At 41.0% G+C, this 14,860-nt stretch overlaps 2 protein-coding genes across 31 annotated transcripts in view; both read left to right on the forward strand.

The window, feature by feature from the left end:
• Window positions 1-3,527, forward strand: part of kif1b (kinesin family member 1B) — a 67,639-nt gene extending 64,112 nt beyond the window's left edge. For 21 of the 30 annotated variants that reach the window (XM_086278159.1, XM_086278163.1, XM_086278176.1 and 18 more), the window contains one exon: window positions 92-325. In XM_086278159.1, the coding sequence (XP_086134285.1) occupies window positions 92-325 (234 nt within the window). Of the gene's footprint in view, window positions 1-91 lie in introns of all 30 variants that reach the window. The other 9 variants (XM_086278164.1, XM_086278174.1, XM_086278172.1 and 6 more) reach the window with 1 other exon arrangement.
• A 2,849-nt stretch (window positions 3,528-6,376) lies between these two features.
• Window positions 6,377-12,012, forward strand: pgd (phosphogluconate dehydrogenase). Its single transcript, XM_086278193.1, has 13 exons — window positions 6,377-6,530; window positions 7,253-7,328; window positions 7,417-7,596; window positions 7,690-7,755; window positions 7,838-7,956; window positions 8,042-8,111; window positions 8,202-8,336; window positions 8,460-8,649; window positions 9,629-9,759; window positions 9,935-10,068; window positions 10,590-10,689; window positions 11,183-11,305; window positions 11,499-12,012. Exons 1-13 carry the CDS (start codon window positions 6,523-6,525, stop codon window positions 11,616-11,618), a joined length of 1,452 nt encoding a protein of 483 aa, XP_086134319.1. The 5' UTR covers window positions 6,377-6,522; the 3' UTR covers window positions 11,619-12,012.
• Window positions 12,013-14,860: the final 2,848 nt, after the last annotated feature.

The raw sequence follows: 14,860 nt of genomic DNA on the forward strand, positions 1-14,860 counted from the left end.
CAGTTTTGGACATGTGGATTGCTGAAATGGCAAATTCACTGGGATTTATCATTTGAATGAACATGAGTATAATGTGATGTCTTCTTTTCAGACGCCCAACACATTTGCAGTGTGCACAAAACATCGAGGCATCCTCCTGCAGGCCAACAACGAGAAAGACATGAACGACTGGCTGTACGCTTTTAATCCTCTGCTAGCAGGAACGATAAGGTACACACACACAGACACACACACTCCTCTCACACCACAGTCAAACGTGCAGCTTCTGCACCCTTCAAAAACATTTCCTCCTCCTCACAACGGAAAACTCTCCCCGCAGATCTAAGCTGGCGAGGCGGCGCAGCGGCCTGACGAAGAACTGAGCGGGCGGAGCGGGAAAACCACCGCTTCCATCCTTTCTGAAAAGCCTTTGAAAATACCAAGTGTTAAAACTTATTAATCATTGTGATTCTTGACGGTTTTCTCTTGTAAGTAGACTTGTGGCTTAAGTCTCTTTTCATGCGACTAAAACGTTTAAGTTCCACAGAACTTTTGCCTCCCCGCCTCCCTCCAGCAACCCCGCTGCCAACTTAGCTTTCCTCCTCTCTATTCCCTCCCCTCAGCTTTTTGTGTTTTTGTTTCGATGACAATGTTTGGGTCTAATTTTGTTCCGCTTCGTTGTCATTCCCAAACTCCCCTAACTAAGTAGCATGTTGTAGTAGTCTACTTGTGTGTGCACGACTCTTTAGAAACTTTCCGTTTGCCAATCATCTGTACAAAAAAATGTCTCTATCAGTGTTATTTGTCTCCGGAAATGAGTTTCATTCTATTTTGGGGTTTTTTTGTTGTTGGTTTTTTATTAAATTAAAATGCTTGCATGATACCTGCAGCAGTCCTCAGGAGAAGACCAGGTTTGCTCAGTTTAAAACAAAAAACAAAAATTAACCAAATCAGCCAGCTTACATTTGAAACCATGAAGGAAAAATCTACAGATCTCTCCAAGTGACGTGTTAGTTTACGCTCTGCTACCTAAACTATAGCTGCTAATAGATTTATAGGGTATTTTTCTTCTCGCAGTGAGATTTGCATCAGGCTGAACCGTCTCTGAAACAAAAACTCAAAGTGGGAATGAAATTTGACAGGAGGGCCACGCCCAATTTCCTCTGTCATCCACGTCATACTTAGATCCTCCTCAATCTGTGTACATACGCCGCCTCTAAACCCTCGATAGTGCCAGTGTCAGTTAGTGAGTCAGTAAAATACTCATGCATTTGTGTTAACATAAAAACTGCAGACTAACTAGAGACAAACAAGCGAGGATCGCTTCATAACTCAGCAGTTTAAAAAAAAAACAAAAAAACAATGACCGATTGTTCCTGCAGGAGTAGATTCGGGCCCCTTTTTGCTTTTTCATCCCAAGGAATAAAAACAGGGTTACAAGGAGAGGAGGAGGACTAGGAGGATGAAAACGAACTAGAGGGAGAACTTGATTTGTACATGCGGTCTGTTCTGGGATCAGTGTGGTAGTTAACCCTCATTTAACACATTCCTCTCTGCTCCTCTAGCTCGCTCTATCTCACTGAGAATCAGAAAGCCTTGACATTTACTGCTATTAACTTTACACTCTTGTTATAAAGATGCAAAGAAAACACGGTGGAAAGTTTAGGACGAGGTAAGGAAAAAGAATGAAGGTGCAATGTTTCTTTAGTTTTTTTGCTTTGACGCCAGTGGTTAGCCAGCAAAGCTGCTTTTAAATGGCCCGCAGGACAGATTACGATGTAGTCCCATGACTCCCCTCGCTGTCACACCAGCGTCGGCTGAAATCTCTGAAGTGAAGTACTCGTGTTCAGCAGCACCACAGGGAACCATGTGTTCATTTTTCTATTCTTATTCTTGAATCAAAACCTCATCTAACTCTCATTGTGTTCATATTTTTATTTTATTTTAACATTGTTATTTTTTTTTCTTACGCTTTTAATCATTCCACAATGAAGGTTTTTATGAAATGTAACGGAGGGCATTTATTTCTTAATTTCTTTTAACCTTATTTTGCACATTAACACATATCTATAGCAAGGACAGAGACACAGCCACATATGTTGAGTCCAGGATTGTATTTGATCATCAGGAACAAATGATAAGAGCACATATCAGGAGTACACTGGATAGCTGTTTCTCAAAGGGTTTAATAGAAGGAAAGAAGTTAAAGGGACTACATATTCAAAGGTCTTATTTCTGATACTACCCTATGAAAATATTTGCTCTGTGTGCCGTGCTGCAGCTGCTACATTCGGCTCCGGATTCACTTTTTGGCACCTACGCCTCTCGAGATGTGTTAATGCAGACAGGCATAAAAAAACTCTGGTCAACCAACCAGCAGTCTGCCTGCTGTGTCGTATGAAATGCGTGGAAGGAGAGGAACCAACTGTCTGTTACATATAGATAAAAAAATGAAGCGCTGACGTGACCTCGGGTCAGCCAGCCTGACGGTCAGAGAAACAGAAACGTGCTGGATTGTGGATCTCTGAGCTGCACATCAAAGATGCACCTATGCACAGATCAAGTCTCGAAAGTGCAATGTACCTCATATACATGCTGATGCGAAGCGCTGCCAGAGCAAACGTTTTCACTTCATTTGCAGAGGTGTTTTTATTTTGGATTGTGTATTTATTGTTTGCAATGTATATATATTAGTTTGCAGCTCTTTGCACATATTAATAAAAGGTTCAACTAACTGATCAAATAAAGTCTGTGCGGTTTAGTTGTTCCACTCATATTAAACCAAATGATGGTGTGGCGGCCTGTTCTAGTGTGAACTGGGAGAGGGTTTGAATGTAAGAGAGAGGGGGAAAGGAAAAGGAGACCTAAAATGTAACCCCTGCACCTCGACTGAGGAGGTGAGTTACATTAGTGCTTCCTGTTTATTAGAAAGCGGTTTGAGTGAATTAGAAGTCTGTTGGGTTTTTTGGGGTTTTTTTTGAGGATATCTACTCATTAGTCATACTAGGCATCCATCTGAACTCTATCAAAATAAAGGTGTATTTTAACTCATTTTTATTTTTTCTAATATCAGGGATATAGGACTATACAAAGTAGCTTGTGACATCTAAAACGACAGCACACTTATTGTGTCTTTCTTCACCTCATCACTTTTTTCTGTGTGTGTGTGTTTGTTTTTCCGTTGATGCCTTTCAAACAAAACTAGCCATGATATTTCCCACCTTCCCCCTCTGACAATTAATATCAGTTAACCCCGCTCCCTTTCAGATTTGTTCACCAAAAGAAAAGGAAAAAACAAAACAAAAACATCATTAACGCTGTACATTATTTGTCAGACCGGTTTCATTTTCATACTTACTTTGTAAATATCTGTGTTGTATGGAGCTTGAACTAAAATGTAAATATGTTTACTGTATTTGTAATAATTATAATCCATTCGCTGTATAGCATAGATGTGTCATGCAGATATCCTAATTCTGTGTATGGTAATCTTGCACCATTGAACTGTTAGTGAATGAGGCAACAATAAAAGTGCAAAACGTGCATTAGCAGATGAAGTGGCGCCTGCTTATTTCCTGCTTTATGTGAGCTTCTGCTGTAGTTTATGTGCTTTAGTCCCAAGAAACCACCCTTTTACTGTGGCGCACAATAAGATCTTCTGATGTTTGGTGTCATCTTCCTGTGATCTCCTGTGAACAGGTGGATTAATTCACTTCAAGTTTATGTATGTAGCACCAAATCACAGCAGTTGCTGAACACTGTAAGGTAAAGACTCTAGAATGATAACAACATTTGAAGCTCCTATCCTTTTATCCCACATACCCAAAAGTTAGTTAGATGATAAATAGCCCTGTGTTTGTATAATGCAAAGTGGTGATAATGCCCAGGAAGTTGTTACTTCATTATGTCATTTTTTTTCTTTTAAAGTACGTCCTCATATAAGTTGTTGTTTTTTTTTGTTTTTTTTTAATGCCATAAAGCAAGTCATTGTTTACAAAAAATTGTACATTTTATTGGGCAGAATGAGGTAAACAGTGAAGAAAAGTATGAGATAACGGAGCATAGGATCTCCGGAGACTATGGCAACTAGAATTATTGTATACATGTTTGTGTATTAAGGACTGACACGGACAAAGAATTAATCATACAATGAAGCAATGTCATTTTTGTTTATTTATAAACAGGATAAAACCATTCAAGTATTGAGTCATGAATAAAACAGCAACCTCTGGTCTGCTAATTGGGAAACAGAGGATGGCAGTGTATTTTTCAGTGCTAGTTGTCCAAATTGAGTGAGATGACTTTACATTTGAATAGATTTGATTACAAGTTATAATATTTAGTTTTAATTGAATGCAGTTCAATTTGATTTACATTAAGCCAATTCACAACATATAAACTTGCAATATATGGTAAGATAAAGGTTGTGCAATAATACAGAGAAAGCCCCGACAATCAAATGATCCCCTATGGCGAAGCACTTGGCAACAGTGGGAAGGAAGAACTCCATTTTCGGCAGAACCAGGCTCAGGGAGGGGCGACCATCTGCCTCGACTGGTTGGGGGTGGGGTAAGAAAATGAAACGAAACTCACGTCATTGCCCTGTAAGTAAAAACAAATAGGAGCCAGAACCATCATCCCAGAAGCTGCCCTGGCTTACAGCCATGGAGACCCTCTCCCAACACGGCTGCACCCAGTGAACAACAGTGAGACACTACTGACAAATGCAGGCAGTGGTATACATCTACCCTGCTGTCAATCACACACGTTGTCTCCTACTGTCGCCGTTCCTGCTGTCGGGACTGGGTCGCCACATCACGCTGACCGGTCAGTCTCCAGTCTCCGCTGCGTGATCGTGGGGGTGTGACCCTTCTTTTCGGCTTGGCCTTCCTGCCTTCCTCTTCCCATCTGGGGCCTCTCTGCTTCCACTGCTCAGCTTGCTTCCGTTTCATAAGTCCTATAAACGGCTGATAGGACACCTCTGGACACACCCATGCCTCAGCAAGTGATCACAATCAGCTAATTTCTCCCACGCCCAGCAAATCCACAGTGGATTAAAACAATGTAAAATAACACACTAAAAACATGTGACACAAACAGCATAAAATCATGCAAATAAAAACTACACTTACAAATAAACACTAAAATCTGAATAAAACCAATATAAAAAATAAATACACATTTCTACTGTGTGAAGCTTACATGCATCACCAACTGAACCTTTATGTTAACGTTTAAAGCTCCAACTGAACCTCATTTAATTTTGCTTAGCAAAGTACTTTTCAACTCTAATAATTAGTAAGAGTATATTTCTTATCATCTTATTATCTTATCTTATCTTCGTTCACAGCACAGGAACACCCACTGACACACTCCGCACACTGGTCCTCAGTTTTTCAGATGCCATTTATTTCCATTATACAGAAGAAAAGACAAACATTTCAAACAAAGACAGCCAAGAACATCTTTCCTGTGCCAGAATGTGTGAAATAAAACTTAACATGAAAAGAATCAATGTCTACTCCATCCATATCCTCTGTCTGTAATGCATTGAGCTAGTTAGCAACAGGAAAATTGACTGAAATTATTAGATTGTGCTGTTGCATAATCTACTAAAAATATATAGGCAATTCTTCTTCTAGAAAACTTGCTGGGCGTGTAATCATTTCAGTATATATACTGAAATCATAAAATTTAGATCATTAAATCATTAGACATTTGCTAATGATTCTTTTAAAAAACAGCTGAAGACATTTTTATTTAGAAAAGCATTTACTTAATTTCCTCTTATGTTGTTTTTATTGTTTTACATTGCTGTTTTGTTTACTGTTACATTGTTTTATATTTCCATTAAGCACTTTGTGATTTTTATCTGTGAAAAGCGCTATATAAATAAATTTTACTTACTTACTTACTAAACGGCTAACAAATGGGCTTATCTTCTGCATTTGTGATTAAAAGATGAAATACACAATGTACTTGTTCAGATTTTCACCAGAGAAAAAGAAAACGGGATTCATTGACTTATAGATATATAGACATATAGTCTATTGTGGCGCAAGCGCAGCTCTCAGGTCTGACGCATTTGACCGCTGCCAATAGAAACGAGGTGTCCAACTGGGAGACTGACAAGGCAAAATCATCAAGTTAAAATGTTGTTCTTAAACTTACTAGTCAAAACAAGTTTGACTGTCTCGATACTTAAAGAGGAAAATCCATTTCTGAAACAGGTCCCTCATCAAGCAGACGTATGGCGGGCACTGAAGCTTCGTGAGTGACTTCCGGGGAAGCCAACAGGAAAAGCCATAGCTCTGCTCAGAATTCTAGACCAATCAAATTTAGCCTCGGACGTGGCTTGTTTGCAGAAAGCTCTTCGATTGGTTCTTGCTCTACGTGGGCGTACCTAAGAGTCTCAGTCAAGTTTAGATGAGAACGAGGAAGTGGAAAACGAGCAAGGAGGAAATCTGAAGGAAAGGACTGGTGTGCGAGCTCGACTGTCATTTTAATACAGTTACTTTACAGTTACTTTGCCCACAGAACACAATGGCTGAGTAAGTCCTTCACTTGTTTCTTCTTCTGTTGTGTCTTTTTTGTACAAAGTCGGGGCAATAGAAAGGTTATACCTACTAGTTGAGGTTCTTTTGTTTTTCTCCTTTGGGGCGATCGTGGCTCAAGAGTTAGGAGTTCGCCTTGTAATCGGAAGGTTGCCGGTTCGAGCCCCGGCTTGGACAGTCTCGGTCGTTGTGTCCTTGGGCAAGACACTTCACCCGTTGCCTACTGGTGGTGGTCAGAGGGCCCGGTGGCGCCAGTGTCCGGCAGCCTCGCCTCTGTCAGTGCGCCCCAGGGTGGCTGTGGCTACAATGTAGCTTGCCATCACCAGTGTGTGAATGGGTGGATGACTGGATATGTAAAGCGCTTTGGGGTCCTTAGGGACTAGAAAAGCGCTATATAAATACAGGCCATTTACCATTTGCTGAGAGTAATCTTCTTTAGTAGTTAATGCTAACGGTGCTGTTATCTGACCGGGGTCAGCTTTAGAGTTTGGTAGAAATATGTGTGGTCTGTGCAGCACTGAATTGGGTGATGGTCGCTATGGACTCTGGGAAATTAAAGGGATCTTCGGAGTGAGGACTCTGAAGCCCATGTTTTAATTTACTTGAAATAAAAATACACTGGATGACTTGAGGGATAGTAGACAAAGGCTGTTTTGATAATTACCCTGAAGCCAGACTATCCGATCTTCTCACCTGTGATGTGATTCTTATTTCCTCAGAGCAGACATTGCACTAATTGGTTTGGCCGTCATGGGCCAGAACCTCATCATGAACATGAATGACCACGGCTTTGTGGTAAGTTGATGCCTCCTGTGTGTGTTGCTGCTACTCCCTGCATAACCTGTTCCACTTTTCTTTCACTCATTCAATATCTTTCCAACAGGTCTGCGCTTACAACCGTACTGTGTCCAAGGTGCATGACTTCCTGCAGAATGAGGCTAAGGGCTCCAAGGTGATTGGAGCAGAATCTCTGGAAGACATGGTGACCAAGCTCAAGAAGCCCAGGAGGATCATCCTGCTGGTCAAGGCTGGACAGGCTGTGGATGACTTCATTGACAAGCTGGTGAGCAGTCAGTCCTGAACTAGGCTAAAGTTTAGAAACTGCATCCAACCTGCATATATTTATTGGGTTTGTACTACATCTGTTAATTCTCAGGTTCCTCTTCTTGAGGCTGGGGACATCATCATTGATGGTGGCAACTCTGAATACAGAGACACGACAGTAAGTCATAAACATTCACTGTGGAGCAAAACCTCTTTATTCCAGAGGATATCACCATAGCTCATGCACTTCTATCCTATAGCGGCGTTGCAAGAGTCTGAAAGAGAAGGGCCTGCTGTTTGTTGGCAGTGGAGTGAGTGGTGGAGAGGAGGGTGCACGCTATGGACCCTCACTCATGCCTGGTGGGCATAAAGAGGCCTGGTAAGTCATCAGCTTCATTTCATGTGTGTTAAAAATCAGTGAACATTTATCTATTTCAGAGTGTAACTTAATGTTTATTTTATAGGCCATACATAAAGGACATCTTCCAGAGCATCGCTGCCAAAGTTGGAACAGGAGAGCCTTGTTGTGACTGGGTGAGTGATGTATATTTAATGTTTATTAAATATATATTTGTTGTTATTATTATGCCAAATCATCTAACAAATATTGTGTGGCTTGAGCAGGTTGGCGATGAGGGTGCGGGTCATTTTGTGAAAATGGTCCATAACGGCATTGAGTATGGAGATATGCAGCTGATCTGTGAGGCCTATCACCTGATGAAGGATGTCTTGGGTATGGACCATGATGAGATGGCACAGGTGCGCTTGTTGTACTTCTATGACACCACTTTCACATTTGTCTGGCAGTATTAATTATGTAAAATATAAAGACAATATGTGTTTTTTGATTTTTTTTTTTTTTTTTTTTTTTTTTTTTTTAAGGCTTTGGACAGCTGGAACAAGACTGAGCTGGACTCCTTCCTGATTGAGATCACAGCTAACATCCTTAAATACAAAGACTCCGACGGTAAACATCTGCTGCCCAAAATCCGCGACAGTGCTGGACAGAAAGGCACAGGGAAGTGGACGGCCATTTCAGCCCTCGAGTACGGGACACCTGTCACACTGATCGGTAAGAGGAAGAAAGGAGGCTTAAAGCAATGAACTACTCATAAAGGCTAGTGTCATGTACCAATACTGCAAAAGCCACTTATCAAATTACCCTTTAATGATCAGATTTCTTGGGCTTATACTTTGGATCTGTCAGCTGGCAAACACAGCATGGGCTGTGAGCTTCTTTTAGAGAATGTGATCAATATGTTGTTGCCTGTAAGAAGCTTGAAGGCTATTCTGATGGCCTGTGCATGTCAGGTGACATAAGGGGGATTTGGCTTTGGTCTTTGCTGTGACTGTATCATAGTCTGTTTCATAAACAGACCTAAACAAGAAGCAAGCTTTGTATGATTAACTTTAAAAGCATGCAGGGTAAACTATATGGAAAATGTACCCACAAGTGAGATTTTTTTAAATTGCTGTGTTTGCTTGTTCCCTGTCTGTGTTGGATACCCTGCTGTGATATAGAGGGATGGGTGCAGAATAAAAGGCTTCATTGTGTGAGAACTAAGCCCATCAGGGCGAAGCAGTATGCACAGGAGGCGCTCTCACCCAGCAGGGATCACATTCCTCACTAGGACAGTTTTTACGTTATAGAGCAGTGCAGGTAGCAAGTCGTGCTGACCCAACAGGTTTTTTTTTTTCCTACTGTCCTCAGTTAGTGGCAAGGAAATGATCCTCTCTAATCTGGGAAACCTTGAGTTTTGTCTGCCGTAGCTTTGGCACGCCTGCTTTACCAAACACTATTGCAAACACTGCTGAGTCATGCTGTCGCTCGAGCGTTGGCTGATAGCACAGCGACCCTGTGCTATCAGCTTGGAAATTCTATGTAATGTTTTGTCATTTTTTGAGATCTCGGGAAACCTAAATTACTATTTAAAAAAGAAAAAAAAAGCTGGGCAGTTAGTTTATGTGACACTCAAAGCGGTGTGTGTAGTATATGCACTAATGCTGTCCCTCTTCTTTCCTCTCCCTTCTTTCATCCTCTTGTCTCCCAGGGGAGGCTGTCTTTGCCAGATGTCTGTCTTCTCTAAAGGATGAGAGAGTGGAGGCCAGCCGCAGCCTGTCAGGGCCACAGGGGGTCAAATTCAGCGGCAACAAGGCTACCTTCCTAGAAGACATCAGAAAGGTAAAACCCACAGTAAATGCATTTACTCTAAATGGGCCAGTTTAGGGCAGCATGCCACAGAGAGGCCAAAGTAAAAATGTTTGCGCACCCTTTGAGACTAACAGGTATCAGAAGTGATGAATAGAGATTTTAAACACTGAAAGTAATATGAATTGTTATGTTTTCATTTGTCCAGGCCCTGTATGCGTCCAAGATCATTTCCTACGCGCAGGGATTCATGCTGCTGCGCCAGGCAGCCAACGAGTTTGGCTGGACGCTCAACTATGGTGCGATCGCCCTGATGTGGAGAGGAGGCTGCATCATTCGAAGGTACTTTTGCCCTCATGTGTCCACACAGCATAAGTTTGCCTCACTTCCATGTTGTGCAAAAGTTTCAACACTGTTGTCCAAACAGTGGGGCGAGAGCCCTTGTTAAGAAAGCCCAAAAAAACAGAAGTTTTTGTTGCTTAAGATTTAAAAACATTTGAGTTGAGCTGCAGTTTCTTTAAGTGCAAGGAAAACCTTTTGCAGTGCCAAAAGGTTTTAAAATTGCCTTTTTGTCAATGCGTTGTGTTGTAATGTTGAAGTGAGAAAAGAGAGGAACAAAAGGACTCTTCCCATAAAATCATATAGAGAGACAAGAATGAGGAAATTGTGATTGTGACACTGGTTTACTTTGTGTAACCTGGCACAGTTGTTGTGTAATCGCACATTTAACACTCATAATTTGCAGTGTACAGTCACCAGCCAGCTAATGGGGATGAAGTTCTCAAAGGGCATTGAACTTTGTTTAAATGGAGTTTTTATTACAGTATGTCTGGAGAACATTAACACTGCTTTTCCTCTTCCAGTGTCTTCTTGGGTAAAATCAAAGAGGCTTTCGACAGGAACGCTGAGCTGCAGAACTTGCTGCTGGACACTTTCTTCAGTAACGCTGTGCAAGACTGCCAGGTATGAGGAAGGAGGAAGTGGTCAAGCAATAACCTGCAATCACCACATTGACAAAGGCACAAAAAAACAAGTTATTTCCTCTTTTTTTTAAATAAATATAGAAAAGGAGTGAAGCAACAGTACAACTTGTCTTGTAGTCACCAGCCCTCTGGTCGATTTGTGATATAGTGGTCTGGGTTCCATTTACATTAAACTGATGAACTAATTCAAAGTGTGTGAAGATGATCAGAATTGAATCCATCCCAATAGACCCAAGTACACAATACATTTTTTTTTTCTTCTCCCCCTCCAACTTTACAGGTTTTTCCTTTGCAAATTTTGCAGTCATAGTGAGTCCTGCAGAATTTGAGCTGATGAAAAATGCTGCAGTGATTGTTTTGGTTACCAAAAGCCTTGAGATGACCTCTAATTTATGACCAGGTTCACAGTGATTTAATTTGGTCCTGTAAACAAACTTAATTATGTCTTCATTCTGTTTACTCTCCTGCTGTAGGAGTCATGGCGCAGAGCAGTCAGCACTGGAGTCCAACATGGCATCCCCATGCCCTGTTTCACTACCGCTCTGTCCTTCTATGATGGCTACAGACATGACAAGCTGCCCGCCAACCTTCTCCAGGTAACACAATTCTAGAAACGGTTACGCCTCCACTATAGGAGGTGTATCACAATAAAAGATCCCTTGTAGCTCGAGTCTTGTGCTGGAATCTAGATGCTATAAAATCCTTTTTTCATATCGTGAATCTTTTGGTTAAAATATTTTAAGGATTTGCAGATTTTAAAAAGGTAACTGTATCTGGCTTTGTTTTTAGGCTCAGAGGGACTACTTTGGAGCCCACACATATGAGCTACTCTCAAACCCCGGTCATTTCATCCACACCAACTGGACAGGTCATGGTGGAAATGTCTCCTCTTCATCCTACAATGCTTAAGGGAGATCTTCACGACACCCAAAAACAAACACGATGGAAGACCGAGGACGAGGGGACGTTATCAACAAGTGAAGATTTTAAACATTCCATCTTTCAACTTTCCACCATCTAGGACCCAGAATCTACTTAAACCAACTTTTTACTTCTCACAGAGACTTGTTGCGGTTATATTTATCAAGAGGTGGAACAATAGATTATGTGCACTGTAGACACCTCCTGTGTATTTTGATGTAGTCAGAGGGGATGTGTGACTCCATCTTGATATTACACAGGCCGCCAGGATACTGTTCCACAGTCATGTTGGGCACGGGGTCCACGGTGTTAACACTGGATTAAGGTGAACCCTTGCACTATGCTGTGTTAGGCTAAATAAAGATTTTCAATCCCTCTATAATTAGCTTGAATGGTCCTTAACTGTCTGGATGCTGTAAACAGGATTGAAGTGTGTGTGATACTAAATAAGGCAACAAGTTCCAGAGGACCGTGATATATAATCGTGACCTGCATTTTAAAGGCAAAGACATTCTGATCTACATAACCATTTAACACTGATGAAGACATAATTTATAAAACAACTTTATTTTAAAAATAACAAGTAGCTCCACACGTCTGATACGGTGGAGTTTTACACCACATGAGAACTCCTGACACAACCCTAAAGGGGATGTGTCTCCGGTGGGAATTGAACCAGCAATATTTTGCTTGCCAAGTGAATGCACTGCCAATTCCAGATGGTAAGAATAATTAAAATCTGTAGCTACACGTACCGATCTGTATCAAAAGAATATCAAAAATATTAACAGGTCACCACAGTGAAATGACAAATAAACCATTTCATGTGTTGTCTTTTCAGAGGTTGTCCAGCAGGTGGCCCTAAGACCCTGACACATTTCTTTACACATGCACAAACTCATGTTAACACTACTAAACCCTTCACTGTTTTAGTGGACACCAACGTGGAGACTTATTCAATGATACTGTAGCATACAGTACAATAAACTGTGAGACAACACAATGTTAGGTATGCTCTACAATTTAAATAACATGGGAAAAACTGACTTCAAATTCAGCAGGTCACTATAAAAATTACAGCACAAGTTCAAAGACTCATTTAAAACTCAGCATCACAAGTTTCCCTAAGGTGACATTACTGTAACTGATTTAAAGTATTAAGATGCTGTAGTGTCCGGCCTCTATATACTCATACATTACTATAATATGGTGAACACAACACCATCATTAAACCCTATCCTGGGTCTAGACTGTTTAGGATTGGCTTTGTAACCTTAGAAACAATTCTTAGATAAATAAACCGCTGTTTATTGGGTAAACTGCTCATCAATGCAAATAGTTAATCAGCCAGTCAGATAGCAGCAAATCAATGCATGCAGGCTTGTAGATGTGGTTAAGACAACCTATTGAAATTCAAACCAAACATCAGAATGGGGAAGAAAGGTGATTTAAGCGACTTTAAACGTGGCAGGGTTGTTGGTGCCAGACAGGATGGTGTGAGTATTGCCAAAACTGCTGATACAAGTAGATTTTCCTGCACAATCATCTCTAGGGTTTACAGAAAATGGTCTGGAAAAAGAAAGTAGCAAGTGAGCAGCAGTTCTCTGTTGATATCAGAGGTCAGAGGAGAATGGCCGAACTGCTTGTAAGAAGGCAATAGAGCGGCCAAATAACCACTCATTACAACTAAGGTATGCAGAAGAGCATCTATGAATACACAAAACCTCAAAGCCTGAAGGAAATGGGCTACCTCCTGCAACTCCCACGTGTCTTCAGTCAGTATCACTCAGAGGCCTTTAGCCTAATTTTTTAATCTGTGCTTTCATAAAAGTGTTATTTTTAGACATTTACTACTACTGGAGAGAAGAGACGTGGGGTGTAAAGCCTGTCAAAGTTTTTAATATTTTGTCTTCAAAACTGGAAAATGGCCAAATGTCACTGGCTTTCATTTAGCCAGCTCCTCGTGAGCACTTATTTGGCTGGAGACGTTTGTTTTAGAAAAAATGTGCTAATTGTTTGAGTTGCAGAAGGTCGTTTTTTAGCAAGACAATGGCTGCTGCAGCAGAAGTAGTTCTCAAAGAAGTGCTTAAAACAACACTTTTCCAGAGACAGTGGGCGGCATACACAACATGAAAGCATGGAGTTGTATCAGTGTTTCAGGTTGCTGGTGGTGTAATGTTATTATAGAGTTCACTTTAGGCTCTTTAGTATCAAATGAGCATTGTTTCACCTTATCCACAGTGTACCTGATGGCTGCTTCCATTAGGATATAACCCTATTGAATTGAATTGAAACAGAGTCAGATCCCGGATGTACATGTCAGAAACCTGCAGCAACGATGAGCTGTAATCATGTCAATAAGGACCAAAATCTTGAAGGCTTTTTCATCACCGTCCTGAATCTGTGCTTAAAAGACTTAAAACATTTCTGAAAGCAAAAGGGGGCCCGACACAGTACTAGTAAGGTACATCTAATGAAGTGAGTGTGAATATTCAACCTCCTAAGGTTAAAATGGGATGAGCACTGAGAGCAGATGCTGCTTCCTGGTGGTGTTAAAGTAATGACCAAAAAACAGCAACACTTTCAGCTGTGAAAGTTGAATACAACTCCACAGCTTTAATTACCTTCATTTCCTGTACTGGTCTAGTTAGCTGCCCATTAAAAGCATAAAAGCACCTTCTCACCTTAAACACATTCAACTCTCCAGAATTACTCACCTCAGTTTCTACGTTCATAACTATCTTGATTTAAAAAAAAAAAACAACCCAAAAAACCAAAATGTAATCCTTTAAGCACTTCAGGCTTGTCAGGAAATTCCCAGCCGCTGTAAAAAGAGTCTTGTGCTAACAAGACTGCTTTAACTCGTACAGCAGTGATGGTTGTTGTACCTGACAGGAGTGTGTCACAGCTGTTATTACACCTGCTGTTAAACAGTAAACAAAGCCTCGCCTCAGTGCACCTGCGCTGCAATAGCTTTGGTGATTACCATATTGATGTTAACATCAGGCTTTCATTTGGCCATCTTGGGACGCTTCAAAGAGCTCATTTGACTCTTCATGTCAGAGCTTTGATCCTGAAAGGGTACACAGCAGAACAAAAACAATATAAACTCCGTCATTTCAATGCTTAACTACATATATACACTTCGAGTACCATAAACATGCAGCTTTATTATCAGAGCGAGGCTCGCTACAATAGGGCCTTGTATTCTTAATGCGGCCTGACGCCAT

The sequence above is a fragment of the Aulonocara sp. 'chitande type north' Nkhata Bay genome, linkage group LG20 (genome assembly GCF_057382095.1).
Source record: "Aulonocara sp. 'chitande type north' Nkhata Bay isolate Kocher_YH1m ecotype deep benthic linkage group LG20, A_spYH_male_GT1.1, whole genome shotgun sequence".
NCBI lineage: Eukaryota > Metazoa > Chordata > Actinopteri > Cichliformes > Cichlidae > Aulonocara > Aulonocara sp. 'chitande type north' Nkhata Bay.

What these genes read in the sequence shown, in the direction of transcription:
- pgd (XM_086278193.1), top strand. An exon ending in TCCTAGAAGACATCAGAAAG is followed by an intron (nt 9,760 to 9,934) that starts GTAAAACCCACA and finishes TCATTTGTCCAG; the next exon opens with GCCCTGTATGCGTCCAAGAT. An exon ending in ACGCTGTGCAAGACTGCCAG is followed by an intron (nt 10,690 to 11,182) that starts GTATGAGGAAGG and finishes CTCCTGCTGTAG; the next exon opens with GAGTCATGGCGCAGAGCAGT.